This window comes from Oncorhynchus clarkii, chromosome 20 (assembly GCF_045791955.1).
Source record: "Oncorhynchus clarkii lewisi isolate Uvic-CL-2024 chromosome 20, UVic_Ocla_1.0, whole genome shotgun sequence".
NCBI classification, from domain to species: Eukaryota; Metazoa; Chordata; class Actinopteri; order Salmoniformes; family Salmonidae; genus Oncorhynchus; species Oncorhynchus clarkii.
The window spans coordinates 13,496,985-13,519,315 of NC_092166.1; the positions used below are offsets into that span (position 1 = coordinate 13,496,985).

Below are 22,331 nucleotides of genomic sequence, written 5' to 3' on the forward strand. Positions count from 1 at the left end.
ATATTTTACAAGAGACCTGTATACATTATAATAATTGAATAATTAAACGAATTCATTACAAATATTTAATAAAAGCAATCACGCTCAACTACATAGAGGTCCTCAATAAGTTAAACCGCTTGAGAGACGCATCTAACTGCAGTGAACTACAAATTAGGGGCAAAAACACATATTTTCCCAAATCTGTGGAGACTTAAGGGATCTCTAGTGTTATCCAGTTCTAAGAACGGGTTTGGTAATTTATGATCTTAACTTCATTAATGAAGTAACATATGGAGGGAGTTTCTGTAAGATTGCTTTGTAAATAAATAAAATAGACTTCTCACCGACAGAGGTCCATTCCACATTTTTATACAGACTACAAAGAGTCCTGACATGGTCCCCTGTGATAAAACGGATTGCAGAATGGTAGACTGCGTCCAAGGGTTTTAAAACAGAGTTTGTTGCCGCATGCATGTAAACAATATCACAATAACCAATACAGGGAGAAGTGGTGTTTGAACAATCTTTCTCCTATTGTCAATACAGAGGCATGATTTATTTTGATATAAAAAAACTCTTGGATCTTAGCTTCTTAGTCAGATTTTCTATATGCGTTACCAAGGACAACTTGTCATCAATCCAGGCACCAAGGTATTTACAGTGGCAAGGAAAAGCATGTGAACCCTTTGGAAATACCTGGATTTCTGTATAAATTGGTCATAAAATTGTATCTGATCTTCATCTAGGGTCACAACAATAGACAAACAGTATGCTTAACTAATAACACAAACAATTATACGTTTGTCTTTATTGAACAGTGTAAACATTCACAGTGCAGGGTGGGGAAAGTATGTGAACCCTTGGATTTAATAACTGGTTGACCCTCCTTTGGCAGAAATAACCTCAACCAAATGTTTTCCGTGGTTGCGGATCAGACCTGCACATTGATCAGGAGGATTTTGGACTATTCCTCTTTACAAAACTGTTTCAGTTCAGCAATATTCTTGGGATGTCTGGTGTGAACTGCTCTCGAGGTCATGCCACAGTATTTAAATCGGGTTGAGGTCAGGACTCTGACTGGGCCTCTCCAGAAGGAATATTCTCTTCTGTTGAAGCCATTCTGTTGTTGATTTACTTTGTGTTTTGGGTTGTTGTCCTGTTGCATCACCCAACATCTGTTGTGGTTCAATTGGCAGACAGCCTAACATTTTCCTGAAAAATGTATTGATAAACTTGGACAGCAGTGGCTTCTTCCGTGGTGTCCTCATTTCTGTAAGTCTTTAGCTGACACTCTACGATTCTTCTTTCGGGGCGGCAGGTAGCCTAGTGGTTAGAGCATTGGGCCAGTAACTGAAAAGTTACTAGATCGAATCCCCGAGCTAGCAATGTAAAAATCTGTCATTCTGCCGCTGAACAAGGCAGTTAACCCACTTTTCCTAGGCAGTCATTGTAAATAAGAAGTTGTTCTTAACTGACTTACCTGGTTAAATAAATACAAATTTACCTCCATTGAGCATTCTGTGCTGTGCTCTTGCAGTCATCTTTGCAGGACGGCCACTCCTGCACTGCAACAGTGCTGAACTTGATCCATTTATAGACAATTTGTCTTACCGTGGACTGATGAATATCAAGGCTTTTAGAGATACTTTTGTAACCCTTTGCAGCTTTATGCAAGTCAACTATTCTTAATCTTAGGTCTTCTGAGATCTATTTTGTTTGAGGCATGGTTCACATCAGGCAATGCTTCTTGTGATTTTAAAAAACTCACATTTTGTGAGTGTTTTTTTATAGGGCAAGACAGGGTAGCCTAGTGGTTAGAGCATTGGACTAGTAACCGAAAGGTTGCAAGTTCAAATCCCCGAGCTGACAAGGTACAACATCTGTCGTTCTGTTACCTACTGTTCCTAGGCCATCATTGAAAATAAGAATTTGTTCTTAACTGACTTACCTAGTTAAATAAAGGTAAAAAATAGGGCAAGGCAGCTCTAACCAACATCTCCAATCTCACCTCATTGATTGGACTTCAGGTTAGCTGACTCCAATTAACTTTTGGAGAAGTCATTAGCCTAGGGGTTCACATACTTTTTTTCCAACCCTACACTGTGAATATTTATATGATGTATTCAATACAGATAAGAAAAATACAATAATTTGTGTGTTATTAGTTTTAGCCCACTGTTTGTCTATTGTTGTGACATAGATGAAGATCAGATCAAATTTGATGACCAATTTATGCAGAAATCCAGGTAATTCCAAAGGGTTCCCATACTTTTTACTGCTACTTTATATTGAGAAACAAGCCAAATTAGGCCTCAATTTTTAGTGAAAATATGCAGGTTCTCAGGGTCAACATTTTGTGACCTAGAGAACAGCATGGGCTTAGTTTTACTTGTATTTAACACTAATTTAAGATCTGTAAGTGATTTCTGAATTGAATCAAAGTCATGCTGAAATTCACGAATGGCCTGCAGCACTGAGGTGGCACAGGAATACAAAACTGTGTCATCTGCATAGAGATTAATGTTACAAGTATTAACAGTGTTTCCTATGTCATCAATATACAAGGGGAATAATAATGGACCCAGCATCGAACACTGAGGAACACCTTTTTGAATCTTAAGAAATTCAGATTTAACCTGTCAAGATGGCCTGAGTTATGTCGCCAAGATAAATCTGAAGCCATAAACAGGCTGTATATCCCAGGGCTATTCCTGATAACTTCTTCAGCAAAACAGAATGATCGACAGTGTCGAAAGCCTTTGACAGGTCAATAAACAAGGCAACACAGCTCATTTTAGCATCCAAGGCATTGACAATATCATTAACAACTAGCGTGGTTGTTGTGGTAGTACTATGCCCAGGCCTAAACCATGATTGGTTTATATTAAGAATCAATTATCAGATTAAAAGGAATGAAGTTGTACATTTACCAAGGATTCATGAATCTTAACTAAACAAGGTAGTCTTGAAATAGGGCCATAATTGTCGATATCAATTATATTCCCACCCTTATGGAGTGGTATGCAGATTTCCATGCTTCTGGAATACTTCCTGATAACAATGTTAAATAAAAAATGTGGGCTACTGAGCCAGCAATAAGGGGAGCTGCACACGTAAACAGACCAGGCTCCAAATGACCAGGCCCTGTGGATGTTTTTTTGTCTGTCTAATGTTAGCAAAGCATCCAGGACTTCTTTATCAGTGAATTTCCCGAAAAGAAAACTCCTGACCAGCATTTTCAGTATCATTCAATATATTTTCCCCATCAACCTCCAAACTACTATTTTCAAAGCTTTGAAATGCGTTCAAATATATAGCCCACGAGATAAAATTGTGATTAAATGCATTAATGATATAAATTCTGTCAGTAATAGGCAGAAGCTAAATTAATTTCTGGGTGGAGAAAAGAGGAGACACAAACCTTCAGTGATGTAACAGCGTTCCAAAATGTAGCTGAGTTCCCTGTACATTCAGATAGTGTATTAACATAAGAATCTGATTTAGCTTTTTTAAACTAATTTAACACATATTCCTCAATTGCCTGAAAGACTGCCAATCTGGGTCCAAGTCTGTGAATCTAGCTTTAGCCCAGGCAGGCATCTGTGTATGACTTCAGATAGCTCTGGACTGAACCAAGGGCAAGACCTATTTTTAATTCTCAGTTTTTTAAAGGGATCATGTTTATCTACAATACAATTGAAAACATTTGAGAACTTGTTCAGAGCCAACTCTGGGTACTGTATAGATGCAATACAATCAAAGTCACCAAAATAAAGGTCACAAAAAAAGCCTGTTCATTGAAATGTTTAAGATTAATCTTGTTGATAAAACGAGGTATGGCTCTGGGCATCCATATATCCCTGACACATACAATAGGACAGTGGTCACTAATATCCAAAGCAAATACTCAATATTTCTCTGGAGTATTTAGCAAATATGAGGTTAATCAAAGTCAATTTTGTAGGGTCCTTATGCATTCATGCAGTGTGCATGACATGTCCATACAGTAGGTTCATCAGCAAAACATTTTGAATAGTCAGGTATGACCACCAGCCATATTCTCACAACAATACTGTTAAAAAAAGAAAAAAAGTTAATCAGTTATTTATTCCTATAAAGCCTAAACTGCACCCTGTTTATTGCCCTGTGGCTGATTGATCGCGGCGTGATCATGTGAAAGATGCGTGATCGGGCGGAGACAAAGTGACGTACTTACGCTAACTGGCCAATAGCCGACTCTGTCTTGCAGCCTATTCTACAGTACATACTGTGACCTATCCTCCCTCATTGCAGCGATGAACAGATAAGAGATGCGAGCGAGGGTGACTGTAGCAAATACCGATGGATAGAACTGAGAATACACAGAACATGTTAATTTAGAATTCCTCATGTTTTGTAGTTTAACGTACATAGGAATTAAAATAAAACCTGTCCGTTCAAAGAGGGGGTTGTACGAAACAGAAGGGTTTGTGTGACGTTAGATGACTAGCTAACGTTGGGCAACTGCAATCAAATCAGTTTTACTGATTTTATAACCGACGTCGCCGATATTACGAAGTGCGCATATCGTCATCCAACCCGGTCTTCCTCATTGACGCAGTCCGAAGAGTGTACTGGTTCGGAGAATGCTAAAGAATGAGTCAAAGGGATACCCTGGTTCATTTGTTTGCCGGAGGGTGAGTTATTTGTTAGGAATAATGTTAGCTGGTTAACATGACCTGACTGTCTTTTATAGAGTCAAAATAAGCTTGCATGGAGAAAACAAGACATTTTTCCAGACGCGCGTGCATGTAACATTAGCAGCTGTCACTACCTTTGCCATCCTCAGCAGCTAGTTAGCAAATTAGCTCTGTCTTGCAGCATCAAAATAGGCAACCACGGTTTAGCTAGGTAGCCAGGCGCTAGCCACTAGTTTATTACACATCGCATTATTAAATTCGACCGAAAACAGGTTGATATTAGTACACATCACACTCCACAGGGTTCGTGGTTTGCCTTACGACAGATGAGTATGCTCGTGAATGAAGTCCACGACAGTGACGCACGAGCCTTTGTTGTCCTCGAGCAGCCGTTGACCGAGTAGCTATATCGTCGAATATTATGATTACATTTCTTGACACTTTGTGCTTTGGCATACTCCGATAGGCCTTATAAAACACACCATTGAAAGATGGAGAACATGTCTTGGCCTATGCAATGCATCCTCTGTATCAACCACTATTCCCTGTATCAACCACTAACCTACAGCAATATCTATCTTATTTGCCTTCCGAGGTTTTCAATGGACTGGATGAAAAGGTCAGGTCAAAACACAGGTTTGGATTCAATATAGCTAGCTACATCAATCAATCAATTGTGTTTATAAAGCCCTTCTTACATCAGCCGTTGTCACAAAGTACTATACATAAACCCAGCCTAAAACCCCAAACAGCAAGTAATGCAGATGTAGAAGCACGGTGGCTAGGAAAAACTCTCTAGAAAGGCAGGAACCTAGGAAAAAACCTAGAGAGGAACCAGGCTCTGAGGGGTGGCCAGTTGTCTTCTGGTTGTGCCGGGTGGAGCTTATAACAGTACGTGGCCAAGATGTTCAAAAGTTCATAGATGACCAGCAGGGTCACCGTGGTTGTAGAGGGTGCAACAGGTCAGCACCTGAGGAGTAAATGTCAGTTGGCTTTTCGTAGCCGATCAATCGGAGTTAGAGACAGCAGCTGCGTTAGTCTAAAACAGCAGGTAATGGACAAGGTAGCACGTTCGGTGAACTGGTCAGGGTTCCATAGCCACGGGCAGAACAGTTGAAACTGGAGCAACAGTAGGTAGGTGGACTGGGGACAGCGGGTGGACTGGGGACAGCAAGGAGTCATCATGCCAGGTAGTCCTCAGGCATGTATTTGACACTCACAGGATAGGCTTGATCTGCATGTCAGTGGAAATATTGTGTTTACACAGTTTACACAGGTGTCCCGGAGATATCGTCAAGTGTCAATGTACAGTAGCTAGCTTATTTTTCATTCTCATTGTAGGAAAAACACAAAAAGAACGTCTGTTGCGACTTTGACCACACTACCGGAGTGTCTGTTTCCGTTCCTGTACATCATTGGCATCTTCTGTGTTAATGTGATACTGAAGTCATGTTCTACCTTTACTACATTGTAGACTTTCACATTCAATACATTATGTCGACAATGAGGACATTGGAAGGGTTGAAGGGCACCTGTCTGAAGCCTAGATTGCTGAATTTACATGTTTTTAGTTTTTTTTAAATCAATGTCTGACTGCTCCAAGTAAATTGAGATTGTAGATTTTAATCAATAAGCTTAGTGTCATTGAAAAGCAACCTGTTGGTTATTGGAGCCATTCTCACAATTGGACAAGAATATGCCTACTTGTCATGGAAATCGAATTCTAGTATGGTTTTGGCTCAAGTCTTAGGATAGCCTAACACTAGATAGTCTTTTTTAATATATTTTTTTTACCTCAGAGAAAGGCTAGATTGATTCCATTGCAGTGCCAGCATATTTTCTTCCTTTTATCTTTTCCCCTTTGTCTTGTTTTCCATCAGCCTCTGGGCAAACTTTAAAAATGTCAACAAGTAAGGCCCATCTTGTCGAACCAGATGTTTTATTTTTTATTAATTGAGTTCTGAAAACACAATGTTAGGGGCACAAATTGAGTTACTTCAGCGAGAAGCAAATAATGATCTCTAAAGCCCCTTGATGTTCCTCACAACAGGTCTCAAGGCCTGTGTTTTGTTTCCTCTCACTGTCTGTTGGTTGTACACACAGGCTCAGGCGCAGGCAGCAGCAGCAACCTGGAACAGCCCCCTGAATCTGGGCCGAAGGTCGCTCTTGCCTGTATTTGGTTCGGTCTTTTGAAAGGCAGCAGCGGTAAACGGCCTCAATCCCAATAACCCCCTTAGCCTTCCCCCTCATTTTCGAGTGTCCCTTGTTGGGGGAGTGACTCTCAAACGGAGCTACTAGTGTTAGGGAGAGAAATAACCCTAGGTAATGGGACATCACTATGTCACTTGTGCACAGCAGAAGCCGCCAAAGGATTATTCTAGTGATGCACCGATGTGACATTTTTGCCCGATACCGATATTTACAACTTTAGCGGCCTTTTAAGCATTCTAGTACAGTTAAATAGTTAACACACACACATGGACAAAGTGGTCTAAGGCACTGCATCTCAGTGCAAGAGGCGTCACTACAGTCCCTGGATCGAATCCAGGCTGTATCACATCCGGCCTTGATTGGGAGTCCCATAGTGCGGCGCACAATTTGCCCAGCGTCGTCATTGTAGATGATAATAAAGGTTACACATACACTGACCAAATCGTTATTTTGTTGGTATTTACATATGTCCCCATTACCAGTAAAACATAATCAAAAACAATTTCTTTCACTTACTTGCTGTGCTGTTTCGTTGTTTATTTGTTCAGTTTCATTCTCAACCAGGATTTCTATGGAACGCCATTTGGGTCTTTGCGTGTCAAAAAAGATACACTTCAAATAATACTACTTGATGTGTCAAATAACACATCTGTTTCAGTAGCTATAGTTAGCTAGCTACGTGTCATCTGAAATAACCCTAATTTAAGACGTTTCTCATTTGATTAATGGTGGTCGGACACATCTATGTGAAGCTAGCCACGATAAAGATTAGCTACAATAGTAGACTTTGCGGTTAGCCTTCATAATAAAAGTATGGCATAATTTATATGTATTAATTTGAATTACTTTCAATTACATACTTTTATTTTGAAGGCAAACCGCAAATTCCACTATTGTGCCTAATCCTTATTGTGGCTAGATTCACAACAACCCGGTGCGGTCGAGCCTCACTAGACAGATGAAGCGAGCTGGCTGCTTATAATGTTAGCTTTGGCCAACAGGAGCTGACTAGCAATTTAAGTTCAATTTCAATAGGCGAACAACAAGTGGCAACCTAGCTAATACTTACTCACAAGAATTCCTAAAATCATTGCTAAGAATAATAAAATTGACTGCAGTTTCTACTGGTCATTGTTTTCAGGCTGGTTGTATTGGTGCTAGCTAGGTACCAAACTAAAGCTAGCTACTCCAGAAGTTGCGGTCGAACAAATTATGCTTAATTAACAACGTGGTATTGTAAGCACATCGTTCGCGGCTGGTGTTTGCTTGTTTGCAGACTTTTTTTGTACAGCTTTGACAGTGCTACTGTATCTTTTTTTTTTACACGCAAAGACTCCGTTACTGTGCAACTCTAGTAGGGAAACATCTGAAAAATAGCGCACTTGGTAGTGTGTACCGGTGCTTGATCATCACCCACGACAGAGAATGGTTGATTGTCAAGGGCAATGAATTCTATTATCTTGGCTTTAATGTATTTTGCCTTTTGAGTTGTCTTGCTGAAATGTTGTTACTCTTTCAAATGACTGCTCGATCCACATAGCAGACATTGTTGGCTAGTTTAGGAATGCTGTGTTGCATGTGTCAAGTTCCTTGCAGACAGGCCATGCGTAGCCAATGTGATTAATGGGATATTTATTTTTATCAGGACATTTTCTACCTGCGGGCTGCAATGTTTTTATTTGTTGGCTTTATGTAGGCTATTCTTTACATATTGGCAATATAAGTTCCTTTTAGATTTGTATAATCATTTTAGATATAATTTTGATTTACCACACAACATCGATTTTGAGCGATGAAGACTTATTATAAATTAAACTGTTCCACAAAAATGTATGTATGAAAATCATAACTGGCACACAGATCAGTAGAAATGGTACGATAACTTGACACTCCAAATGGGAAAAGGTTGGTGTAGCTTATTACTGGTAACTTCAGGTAGCAAGGAGAGTCGGGAACAATTTTTTAAGTTTTATTTATTTATATAAATTTTTTAAAATCAGTGAAATCCCTTCTGGTCACACCATACCCAAACTGTCCGCAGGCAAATTGATTTCGTCCCCCTACACCAAACGCGATCATGACACGTAGATTAAATTATAAAAACAAACTCTGAACCATTTATATTAATTTGGGGACAGGTCGAAAAGCATTAAACATTTATGGGAATTTAGCTAGCTAGCTTGCAGTTGCTAGCTATTTTGTCCTGGGATATTGAGTTATTTTACCTGAAATGCACAAGGTCCTCTACTCCGACAATTAATCGACACACAAAATGGTCAAATGAATCGTTTCTTGTCATCTGTACTAGAGGTCGACCGATTAATCGGAATGGCCGATTTAATTAGGGCCAATTTCAAGTTTTCATAACAATCGGAAATCGGTATTTTTTTGGGGGCCGATTTGCCGTTTTTTAAAATTTGATTTTAAAATTATTATTTATTATTATTTTTATACCTTTAACTAGGCAAGTCAATTAAATACACATTCTAATTTTCAATGACGGTGGGTTAACTGCCTCGTTCAGGGGCAAAACGACAGATTTTCACCTTGTCAGCTCGGGTGATCCAATCTTGCACCCTTACAGTTAACCTGTCCAACGCAATAACGACCTGCCTCTCTCTCGTTGCACTCCACAAGGAGACTGACTGCCTGTTACGGCGAATGCAGTAAGCCAAGGTAAGTTGCTAGCTAGCATGAGTAACGCTGCTTCGATGGTGGCTGTTGTCGTTGTGTTGCTGGTTTGAGCCCAGGGAGGAGCGAGGAGAGGGACGGAAGCTATACTGTTACACTGGCAATGCTAAAGGGCCTATAAGAACATCCAATAGTCAAAGGTTAATGAAATACAAATGGTATAAAGGGAAATAGTCCTATAATTTCTATAATAACTACAACCTAAAACTTCTTACCTGGGAATATTGAAGACGTTAAAAGGAACCACCAGCTTTCATATGTTCTCATTTTCTGAGCAAGGAACTGAAACGTTAGCTTTCTTACATAGCACATATTGTACTTTTACTTTCTTCTCCAACACTTTGTTTTTGCATTATTTAAACCAAATTGAACGTGTTTCATTATTTACTTGAGGCTAAATTGATTTTATTGATGTATTATATTAAATAAAGTGTTCATTCAGTATTGTTGTAATTGTCATTATTACAAATAATAAAAAAAAATTAATCGGCCATTTAATCAGTATCGGCATTTTTGATCCTCCAATAATCGGAATCGGCGTTGAAAAATCATAATCGGTCGACCTCTAATCTCTACTCCTTCCAGGCTTTTTCTTCTTTGGACATTTTTTGGCGATTGGCATCTAACTTTCATAGATACCACGACGACCGACCGAACTCAATTCATCTTTCAATCACCCAAGTGGGTATAACACATGAGATGGCACATGGGTATTGGCTTCTATAAACCAATGAGGAGATGGGCGAGGCAGTTCTTGCACCGCGTTCAGTGTCAGATAGAGAACTGACTTCTATTTTAGCGCAACGCAGACACTCGTTGGTGCACGTGAGCGAAATAATTGAATAACATGTTTGTTTAAATGTATTTTGCGACGTGAGCGGTGTGGTGAGCATGTTAGGCTATACTGATCTCTGGAGCTCTCTTTAGTAATTTGTCTTCAGTTTTAATCGCAGTGCTCAAAGCAACAGACAAGCTCAGTAGCCTACATTTAGTTGATTTTATTCAGTGTTTCTATATATGGAAAAATACACGTTTTAAAATGTTGACCAATTGATTAGACAGCAAAAAAAAATCTATGCGTTGATTTTGACCCTGTTTAACACTGGATATTTTGGCACAATGTTTCTGGGGATAGCGCCAAAAAGGCAGTGCTAACTCTGCTGCAGGGCCAGCTATCCCTGGGCTAAGGTTGATGCTAGCTCACATTAGAATGTGCAAGTACGAACACTCTCTTAGGCCCGGGCTAAAATCTCCCTTAGCCCCGGGCTAAGGAGCAGTGTGATTGCGCCCAAAGAGTATGTGTTCTACACAGCCCATGTTGAGGTTCATTGACAAATATTATTTGAAAGCAGAGGTGGGAAAGCCTGTAGCCTAGCAACCACAGACGCCAGCCTACACCAACAGACATAACATGCCAAGGCGTTCATTACAGGCAGAAGGGCCACCACCTCAGTTTACACTGTCACAGACGAGTAAATCCAGTTCAAAGTCTCCGCAGGTTACCACTGTTTGTCTGTATTTACAGTTGCACGTTTTATGTTCACCTCCAGTTGCGTAGTCTGTATTCTTTATCTGGCCCAGATCCAGCTGCTGCTAGCAGGGAGCTCAATGAAAATCAACCTAGTTGTTTCCAGAAATATCAGGTCTAGATGTGGGTGGGTCTTTCCCTACTTCTCAACAGCATTGTTGGACCTTTCCTCAATGAAGTCAACGGTGAATGATCACCATTAAAACTTAAGAGGTGTTATGGCCATTTTAGTATCAAAAAAGCATCAGAAAGTATAAATACATCATCCCCCTTGGTGTTTTTCCTATTTTGTTACATTACAACCTGTAATTTAAATGCATTTTTATTTGGATTCCATGTAATGGACATGCACAAATAGTCCAAATTGGTGAAGTGAAAGAAATTACTTAAATAAAAATATAAAAAAAGAATAGAAAATTGGAAAGTGGTGCGTCCCCTAAATAAGATCTGGTGCAACGAATTACCTCAAGTCACAATTAGTTAAATAAAGTCCACATGTGTGCAATCGAAGTGTCACGTGTGGTTATAAAAAAGTCTAAATATTTCTGTTACATTGCACAGCCTTCAATGTTATGTCATAATTATGTAAAATTCTGACAAATTATTTTGTAACGAGCCAGGCGGCCCAAACTGCTGCATATACCCAGACTCTGCGTGCAATGGACGCAAGAGAAGTGACACAATTTCCCTAGTTAATATTGCCTGCTAACATGAATTTCTTTTAACTGAATATCCAGGTTTTAAAAAATATACTTCTGTGTATTGATTTTAAGAAAGGCATTGATGTTTATGGTTAGGTACATTTGTGCAACGATTGTGCTTTTGTCACGAATGTGCTTTTGTTAAATCATCCCCTGTTTGGCGAGGTAGGCTGTGATTCGATGATAAATTAACAGGCACCTCATTTGATTATGTTCAAAGCAGGACAAGCTAGTTAACCTAGTAATATCATCAACCATGTGTAGTTTAGTGATTGTGAAGATTGATTGTTTTTTATAAGATAAGTTTAATGCTAGCTAGCATCTTACCTTGGCTCCTTGCTGCACTTGCTTAACAAGTGGTCAGCCTGCCACGCAGTTTCCTCATGGAATGCAATGTAATCGGCGTACAAAAATGCCGATTTCCGATTGTGGCTAGATGTGCCAAGCTTATAGAGACAATCCCAAGAGGCTTGCAGCTGTAATAGCTGCAAAAAGTGGCTCTACAAAGTATTGACTTTGGGGGGGTGAATAGTTATGCACGCTCAAGTTTTCTTGTTTGTAACGTAACAATGTGGAAAAAGGTCTGAATACTTTCTGAATGCACTGTATCTACTTCCCCAGAGTCAGATGAACTCGTGAATACTATTGTATGTCTCTCTGTCCAGTATAAAGGAATTTAGAGGTAGTTTCGCAAGCCAATGCTATTGAGCGTTACCCATAGACTTCCAACCATTGGGCTATCTACTAGCATGCTAGCTTCTGTGATATCTGAGAAAATCGGGGTGTTACATTTGCCCAGTTTTACTTAAATGCCGGCTCTCCCCTACTAATTTGCATTGTAATTTATTTGTTTAATTTCATACTTATTTGATCTATTTGGTAGCCTATTCAAATGTGGATTATACTTGTTATAGTCGTATTATTTTGCATTCCTATTCGATAGTCAACAAAGCGCAAGTTTGATAGGCCTGTTCGCTTTATATAAAAAATTATTTGTTTAATGTGATTGATGGCTTTGAAATAAATGCACTGTTCATAATAGCTATTCAAAATACATTTGTTTGTGACAACTCTGACAAATCATTTATTTTTTGTTCCCGTTGATCAAAAACACTACTGTGGGAGCTTATAGGCTAATGCCAAGTGTGCAATTCAAGGATATGAATAAACACTTCGACAATAAAATAAATGTTAGGTGATAAGTTTAATTTACACAGGTAACCTTTACTGCCACGTTAATTGACCGTAGCCTAGTATAGGCCAATATTATTGGCTGATTGGTTTGCAAGGAGGGATTTTCCGGCGGCACACTTAGGAAAAAACTAAGGCTTAGGTCAGGTGGACGGCAGAAACTTCCAAACTGATTATTCTCTTGCAAAAATGTTCTCCCATTACCATACCATGTTTTTATTTTGGCTATTCACAACACACAACTTTCTGAGAACTTGGTTACTGGCCTCCTAGATGAATTGCATTATGTTAATAACAGGCTACCTACCTACGCCATGTTTATTGAAATAGGCTATGGGAATAGGTAGGTCATTTGGTATGTCGCCCAGCTGTGCGCTGCCCGACTCCAGCGGTGCCAGTCAAGTTCAAATAGGCTAAACTATCGTCTGTCAAATAACGATGACGGTCAAACATTGTTGATTTCCAATTGTACCATTATCACCCAGTTTATTTATTTAGTTATATATATATATATATTACACAAGTAATTAAGACAAGAAAAACAAGATTCAGTGTTGCGGTAAAAGAGTGAAATGACAAAATACAATTTAATAATTTAACTTAAAATATATTTGCTTTCAGTGTCTTACTCAGGCCATTTCATCAGGTGAGCAATGTAAAAAATATTACATAGATTTAGTTTATTTTTGGGACTTCGAAAACTGTTGCTGTAATGAGAATTTTTGTGTTGGAAATTGTGGTAAAAAGCATATCTGGTCAATAAACAATTATGAAATGGATAAATACAGATCCTAATCTTAGTGATCTGAGAGCAATTATGGGGGTTCTTGTTTTTGTAAAAAATAATAATAAACAGCCTTGTGTACTCTGGCTATTCTGACCTGCTTGTCTTCTTCCCATCCTATTTCTTTCTCTCAACCCATCTAGGTGTGGGGGAACAGTGGGTGCTATTCTGACTTGTCCACTGGAAGTGGTAAAGACCAGACTACAGTCCTCTCATGTCACCTTCTACATCTCTGAGGTGCAGCTCAGCACCGTCAATGGGGCCAGTGTGGCCCGCATGGCCCCCCCGGGACCCCTCCACTGCCTCAAGTAAGTTCACTAACACACAGGGGTCACAGAGAATAGCCTACACATTCCATTGTTTGGACAGGGTTTGTTGGGTCACCGTTTCAGGAAGACTAGAAGTTTCTCGCCACGTTTCACTCAAGGCCCCCTCCAGTATCTCACATGCCCTTTTGACACTTAACACCCAATGAGTCAAAGATGAGTTTCTGTAGAAAAGTGTTGTCAGACAAACATCTTGACTTTTCCTTTTTAATGGTCATGAAGAGGTTGTCTTTTTTATTGTCCTCTAAGGTTAAAGTTTACTCTTCCACCCCCCCAAAAGGCAACAACAGTTTGTCATAGCAAAGCAAGACTGTCATAATAGACTACGGTCTGGGAATCTTGCTTTGCATTTCAGCATTTTGATTGCATCAATATGGTTCTCCCACATATATTGAACCACATAGTGGGGTTCTATAATCTCAGATTGGGGATGTAGTTTAGCAGTCATCATTGCTAAGGCTAAAATATCCCTTATCATATTGGACATGTTGTTCTATAGCATACTTAAATCTGCATCACTCACTTGTAAAAATAGAATGAGAACAGGGCTTACTGTGGTTCTGTTTTGGTTTGCTGTGGAACTACCCACGTAAGTATCGTAGAGGGCAACTTTCTCCTTTGCCTTAGTTTTTTAAAACATTTAGTCTATACCACTGCACTGTGACTATTCCAACTCCTTCCTATCCTCCATATTGCTAAGGGAAAACATTAACCCCTTAATCTTCTCCTTTCGTATTGCTCTGTAAAAGCTCTCTGCTTATCGGACTAGAATAGAGGCTGAAATACATAGAGAGGACAAGGAAATAGACACGTTGTTCTTTGCAGCTGTTAATGTAATGTGGACAGTGGCACAGTGAATGAATGTCCCTCTTACCAACAGCTGTTTAGATGCCCTCACCTTAAACAATTTCCACACCACGGGGCCAGGAGGCACAACCAGTTTCATAATTGGCGTAGTAAAGGGAGCAAAAAGCTAGGGCTGGAACGGTAATCTGGTAACCAACGATTATGGACAAAGACCGTCATGACATTTAAAATACCTTGTTTTAATACAAAACAATATATATTTTCAAGTTGACAAACTACCCAACAGCAGTAAAGTAAAAGTAAGCCTGGTTCACATCTAATAGCCATTGTTTATTTTTTGAATAAGGCAAGAGGAGAGACATGAATATCCAGTTTTAGAATGTTGTGTGTGGAATGAACAGCTGACTGAAGACGGCCAGACATGCGGTTGGCTCCATTTCCGCGGTAACGTGGACTCTTTATGACGTGATGAAATTGTTGCTTCTTGTTTTAGCAAGGTGTTGTGGCAAATGTGTGTGTGCATTGTAGGTTGAGTATTTTTAAATATTTTTTTCAATTCATTTTATAATAAGGCTGCAAAGCAACAATATTGAAAAAGTGAAGGGTGGAATACTTTCTGAATGCACTGTGTCATGAAATACATGCACCCAATGGCTTACCAAGAACAGGGCCCAATCTGACAGACATATCTTCAAGCCATCCCCTCTACTAGCTGTCAGCTTAGCTAAACAGTAAACACAGGACACCTCCCCCTGCAGCACATACAGTCTGGAGAGGAGAAAATATGCATATTTTTGGGTTATTTGACTGATGACCATGGTCATATAACGATGACCATGGTCATTTGGCTGACAAATAACCGTCATCCAAAGTTCCTTGACTCACAGCCCTACATACAGTTTGAGGGGTAATACCAAATACATTGGGCCATAGACCTTGTAGTTGTATGGGCATATAACTTTCTTCACAAGGTCTGTTCAACAAATCTTGACCATCCAAACATACTCTTTTTAGACAAAATTAGGTGTCTCAAATTTTCAGTTAATATATTAACCTTGAATTCAACTAGTTATGTACAGTTGAAGTCGGAAGTTTACATGCATTTAAACTCAGTTTTTCACAATTCCTGACATTTAATCCTAGTAACAATTCCCTGTCTTAGGTCAGTTAGGATCACCACTTTATTTGAAGAATGTGAAATGTCAGAATAATAGTGTAGAGTGATTTATTTCAGCTTTTATTTCTTTCATCACATTCCCAGTGGGTCAGAAGTTTACATACACTCAACTAGTATTTCGTAGCATTGCCTTGTTTAAATTGTTTAACTTGGGTCAAATGTTTCGGGTAGCCTTCCACAAGCTTCCCACAATAAGTTGGGTGAATTTTGGCCTATTCCTCCTGACAGAGCTGGTGTAACTGAGTCAGGTTTGTAGGCCTCCTTGCTTCACACACTTTTTCTATAGGATTGAGGTCAGGGCTTTGTGATGGTCACTCCAATGCCTTGACTTTGTTGTCCTTAAAACATTTTGCCGCGATGTCGGAAGTATGCTTGGGGTCATTGTCCATTTGGAAGACCCATTTGCAACCAAGCTTTAACGTCCTGACTGATGTCTTGATGTTGCTTCTTCAATATATCCACATAATTTTACCTCCTCATGATTCCATCTATTTTGTGAAGTGCACCAGTCCCTCCTACAGCAAAGCACCCCCACAACATGATGATGCCACCCCCGTGCTTCACGGTTGGGGTGATGTTCTTCGACTTGCAAGCCTCCCCCTTTTTCCTCCAAACATAATGATGGTGTGCATACACTTGTGTGTATAAGGTAGTTGTTGTGAAATTGTTAGGTTAGATTACGCGTTGCTTATTACTGCATTGTCGCAACTAGAAGCACAAGCATTTCGCTACACTCGCATTAACATCTGCTAACCATGTGTACGTGACAAATAAGATTTGATTTGGTCATTATGGCCAAACAGTTCTTTTTTTGTTTCATCAGACCAGACAACATTTCTCCAAAAAGTATGATCTTTGTCCCCATGTGCAGTTGCAAACCGTAGTCTGGCTTTTTTTATTGCGGTTTTGAAGCGGTGGCTTCTTCCTTCCTGAGCGGCCATTCAGGTTATGTCGATATAGGACTCGTTTTTACTGTGGATATAGATACTTTTGTACCTGTTTCCTCCAGCGTTTTCACAAGGTCCTTTGCTGTTGTTCTGGGATTGATTTGCACCTTTCACACCATAGTACGTTCATCTCTAGGAGACAGAACGTGTCTCCTTCCTGAGAGGTATGACGGCTGCGTGGTCCCATGGTGTTTATACTTGCGTACTATTGTTTGTACAGATGAACGTTGTACCTTCAGGCATTTGGAAATTGCTCCCAAGGATGAACCACACTTGTAAACCTCAACATTTTTTGTTGTTGTTGAGGTCTTGGCTGATTTTGTTTGATTTTCCAATGATGTCAAGCAAAGAGGCACTGAGTTTGAAGGTAGGCCTTGAAATACATCCACAGGTACACCTCCGATTGACTCAAATGCCTATCAGAAGCTTCTAAAGCCATGACATTTCCTGGAATTTTCCAAGCTGTTTAAAGGCACAGTCAACTTAGTGTATGTAAACTTCTGACCCACTGGAATTGTGATACATTGAAATAATCTGTCTGCTAACAATTGTTGGAAAAAAGTAGAAAGTAGATGTCCTAACCGACTTGCCAAAACTATAGTTTGTCAACAGGAAATTTGTGGAGTCATTTGAAAAAAAAAAAACAGTCAAACCTAAGTGTATGTAAACTTCTGACTTCAACTGTATCATCAATTGCCTCATCACCATAAAAGCCAGTTCATTGATTAGATACAAAGATTTGCCTTCTAGTGAAATATCGATGAAGCTACTTGTTTTTCTACATTTTATTGTTTTATTAAGATAGCTAAAGTCAGGTTTTGGCTGAAGGCTTTGTTCTGTTGGATCACCGCTCTGCTGCAGTGTTCTTGGGCCTGCTCCCCCCCCCACCCACCCCCCTTTTCTCCATCAGTCAATCACCATGCTTTTGCCCTGGAAGCACTAACTGAAACCCAACACCACCACTAAGCAGCACAGGGAGAGGAAAACAACTTGCAGAAGTGGGTCACCACCGACTGCAGCGTAGGCCAAATCGCATTTAGAACAGAGTAGCTCTGTATGAGCAGTCCTGACTGCGTAGTAGACTGAAGTCGCAGTTGAATTTAGAGGTCTTAATCCTTGAATTGAAGCTTAGCTCTGTCGCTGCTTTGAATATCTCCATGAATGAAGTTAATGGTGGAGTAACTTTGGGTGACACTAAACAACATGAACCCCATCAGCCATTACCATGTTACGTAGAGCAGCTCATTGCATTGCTGACCCTTTTATAATTCACATTAACATGTTAGTCATTTAGCAGACGCTCTTATCCAGAGTGACTTACAGCAGCAATTAGGGTTAAGTGCCTTGCTCAACGGCACAACAGATTTTCACCTAGTGTACTCAGGGATTTGAACCAGAGACTGTTCGGTTTCTGGCCCAATGTTCTTAATCGCTAGGCTACCAGCCGTCCTAATAACGAGGCCTGCTGTCTTACCTGGGGCTAACTGGTCGGGAGGCCACCTAACCCTAGCTGACTGAGCCAGATCAGATCAGATCGTTGTATGTGAATAGACACCGGCTGGAAAAGCGGTTTTAACCAAACAGCATTCAGGATCAAAACAAAACACACAAAAAAAAAAGGTCACATACACAAATGCTGAAATCCATCATCTAATGTAATGCATCATCAGCTAGCTATATTGATCTGTTTTGACACTTTTGGTTCCTTTCATCCATCTTGCAAAAACACAGTATCAGGAAATGTACCATAAATGCATCTGTTTATTACTGTATTAGTCGCCAATGGACAAATTTAGGCAATGGTCGATGTGCTATGGTCATGGCAGACTGATTATCCACATTGGCACTAGCCCACTATCTTGATAGCCATCTTTTCTTATGTTTCAGCATATCAGTAATCAACACTTTGCGCTATGCTAGCTATTCATACACCTCTTCCTCTCTCCCTCAACAGGTTGATACTGGAGAAGGAGGGACCGCGCTCGCTGTTCAGAGGCCTTGGGCCCAACCTGGTGGGTGTGGCTCCTTCCAGGTATGACCTCCCTTCCTGTGCAGTAATTTGTCCTGTTGTGGCTTCTGCTAGCATTTTCTTGTCTTTCTGTGTAGGCTACTTTATGAAGTTTTTTTCTGGCTTCAGATGTAAAGGGGTGTGGCTAGGAAACCTAGATTTATTTTGTATTTGGTTTTCCATTATTTGACCTTGATAGCAATTCCTTTTTGTAACCACATCGGAGGACGACACAATTACCACAATTTTACATACCCCCCCCCCCCCCCCCCAATGAATTTCTGTAGTTTAATTGCCAGTAAAATTCCACTCCCTCCCTGTCTTCATCTTCCATCTCCACAGGGGCATTATTCACACTCCCTAGTGGTAGAACCCAGACTGAAATGACTGTTCTGAGTGTTAGCCCTATTACGCAACAGTAGCCTCCTGGTCCAGTCTGTTAATCACAGTCACTGTGGGCAGAGTATCGGCTGTCCACCGGGTCATGGCTAGAAGGGATACAGCTTTTGTCAAATTAACAACAAATTTGACTTTGCGTAACAGGTTATTCAAATTAGGTTGTTAGGAAAAGGGTTGGGGTTAGCTAAAATGCAAAAAATGCGCTTTGTCAATTTTCTTTGAGTATCTGAATTTCTCTTTCCTTCTCTGTATGTAGATCATCTCTCTCGTTCTGCTAGTCTGGTCCTCTGTGGGGCGTTAAATGCCCTTGACGGTCTTCCCTGTTTCCGTCTGTGTGTGTGTGACAGGGATTTCCGTTAGGAAAATGTGAAGCCGGACAACATGCCTGGAAAGATTTAAATTTACCAGCCATTTGAGAAATGTACCGGAGCCGTCTGCTTTGCGTGCTTAACCCATTAGGGCATCCACCCACGGTGCTCAGAATAACAGACATCACATCTACACTGTGGTAATACATCTGAACAGAACATGCAACTACTGTGATGAAGCAGACAATAAAACTGAATTTTCAAACATTTGCCAAAAATGCCATTCTAAACAGCGCACTTGGAAAAACACGATTCAAGCAGTGCACCTGCAGATGTTCCATAACTTAGAAAGAGGGGGAATCTAAAGATCCAACAACTAGGATGGGTTGTTAGTGACGAGGGTTGTGCCTTCGGCTTCTGGACAATGAAATAATGTTGATATGAAAACCAATAGAACAGGAGAAAAATGTCATAGTGGTGGGTCCAATAGGGAAGTAAATGGAAATGCATTTGCCAAAATTATATAATTACTCCTGTCTATACATAAATTGAATAATTCAAAATACTTCACCAGAAAGAATGACTTTGCCACAGAGGAATCGAGGATCATTTGTTTCTTAATTTTTTGTTGTTGTGGATTGTTTCAAGTTACAAGCTCATAGGCCTATGCTTATTTGAGAAGCGGATAATTTGGGCAGTGCGTGAGGCAATAGGCCTAGTTGATTATTGCTTTCAGTGAAAACCATCTAAAAAATATGTGACTAATGTGTCTTGGGTATAATTTAAAATGTTGAGACGAGGAAGGAGAGTGGTGTGTGTGGTGACTATATAGGCAAGTCTCTCCAGAATGGTTCAGCGGTCTCCCTCTAATTTATTTTGCATTCGTTGTGTGAATTGTTTGCCCTTTTTGGTTTTATCAATTCCCTATTACATACAAACGTACGTGGGCATCTGCTCGTCGAACGTCTCATTCCAAAGTCCTGGACATTAACATGGAGTTGGTCCCCCCCCTACTTTGCTGCTATAACAGTTTCCACTCTTCTGAGAAGGCTTTCCACTAAATGTTGGAACATTGCTGCGGGAACTTGCTTCTATTCAGCTACAAGAGCATTCGTGAGATCGGCCACTGATGTTGGGCGATTAGACCTGGCTCGCAGTCGGCATTCCAATTCCTCCCAAAGGTGTTTGTTGAGGTCCGGGCTCTGTGCAGGCCAGTCAAGTTCAAACACACCAATCTCGACAAACCATTTCTGCATGGACCTCGCTTTGTGCATGGGGGCATTGTCATGCTGAAACAGGAAATGGCCTGGCCTGCCACAAAGTTGGAAGCACAGAATCACCTAGACTATCATTGTATGCTGTAGCGTTAAGATTTCCCTTCACTGAAACTAAGGGGCCTAGCCCGAACCTAACTATACAGTTGGCACTATACATTGGGGCAGGTTGTGTTCTCCTGGCATCCGCCAAACCCAGATTCATCTTGTCGGACTGCCAGATGGTAAAGTGATATATCAGTCCAGAGAACGTGTTTCCACTGCTCCAGAGTCCAATGGCGGCGAGCATTACACCACTCCAGCCGACGCTTGGCATTGCGCATGGTGCACTATGCACTTCAGCACTCGGCGGTCCAGTTCTGTGAGCTTGTGTAGCCTACCACTTCTCGGCTGAGCCGTTGTTGCTCCGAGACGTTTCTAATTCACAATAACAGAACTTACAGTTTACCGAGGAAGCTCTAGCAGGGCAGAAATTTGACGAACTGACTTGTTGGAAAGTGCTATTCTATGACGGTGCCACGTTAAGTCACTGAGCTTAACGGGGCAACGTAAGTAAGGCCATTCTAATACCAATGTTTGTCTATGGAGATTGCATGGCAGTGTGCTCAATTTTATACACCTGTCAGCAATGGATCTGGCTGAAATAGCCGAATCCACTAATATGCTGCCTGGAAATGTAGGAAAGTGTTTTTTTTTTTAAGCGTCCTTTTCTATTTTTTCTATTTATTGCAAATTATAATATATAGAAATTGTTCCTCACACTAAGCTATTTGAAAAATCTTTACAACAATCTCCCTCTTGATAATCACCAATCCTCTCAGTGAAAGAGCAATGGAAGTTATAGGCCTACTGCTGCGTTCCATACGCTCATTTCTTTAGTCGCCAATGGATCACAGTGTATCAATGTGACCATATGGCATAGGCTGATGTCGCAGTAATTTACTTTTAACCAAGGGTTGGAACCGGTTCAAGGACAGAACCAAAAACTGGAAAATAATGAAATTGTTTGAAGAAAAGAACCCTAACCTAAAACGAGGGTGATCTATACTCTTCCCGGATCAGAACCGTTATTTTAGAAGCATATGAACCAGTTAACTTTATTTTACATTCCCACAGAAATTGCAACAAAGAGCCTATGCCAAGCCCTCTGTCACTCAAACTTATGCCACGTTCACGTGCTAGTCGGAACTTGAAAACTTGAAAAGCAGTATGTGTATAACTACAACCAACTAACGATAACCAACGTCTGCCTGCCAGCTCGAAGTGTGTGTGGGTTACCTCCCGCTCCGTTCTGAAGCATAGGTTGCTGTAGCCTACT

At 40.3% G+C, this 22,331-nt stretch overlaps 1 protein-coding gene across 1 annotated transcript in view; it reads left to right on the forward strand.

Moving 5' to 3' along the window:
* Positions 1-4,222: 4,222 nt before the first annotated feature.
* The window catches only part of LOC139375950 (solute carrier family 25 member 36a), a 35,064-nt gene continuing 16,955 nt past the window's right edge, over positions 4,223-22,331 (forward strand). Inside the window, exons 1-3 of the mRNA XM_071117929.1 lie at positions 4,223-4,658; positions 13,911-14,075; positions 18,979-19,056. Of these exons, the coding sequence (XP_070974030.1) occupies positions 4,618-4,658; positions 13,911-14,075; positions 18,979-19,056 (284 nt within the window). The 5' untranslated portion in view covers positions 4,223-4,617. The remainder of the gene's footprint in view (positions 4,659-13,910; positions 14,076-18,978; positions 19,057-22,331) is intronic.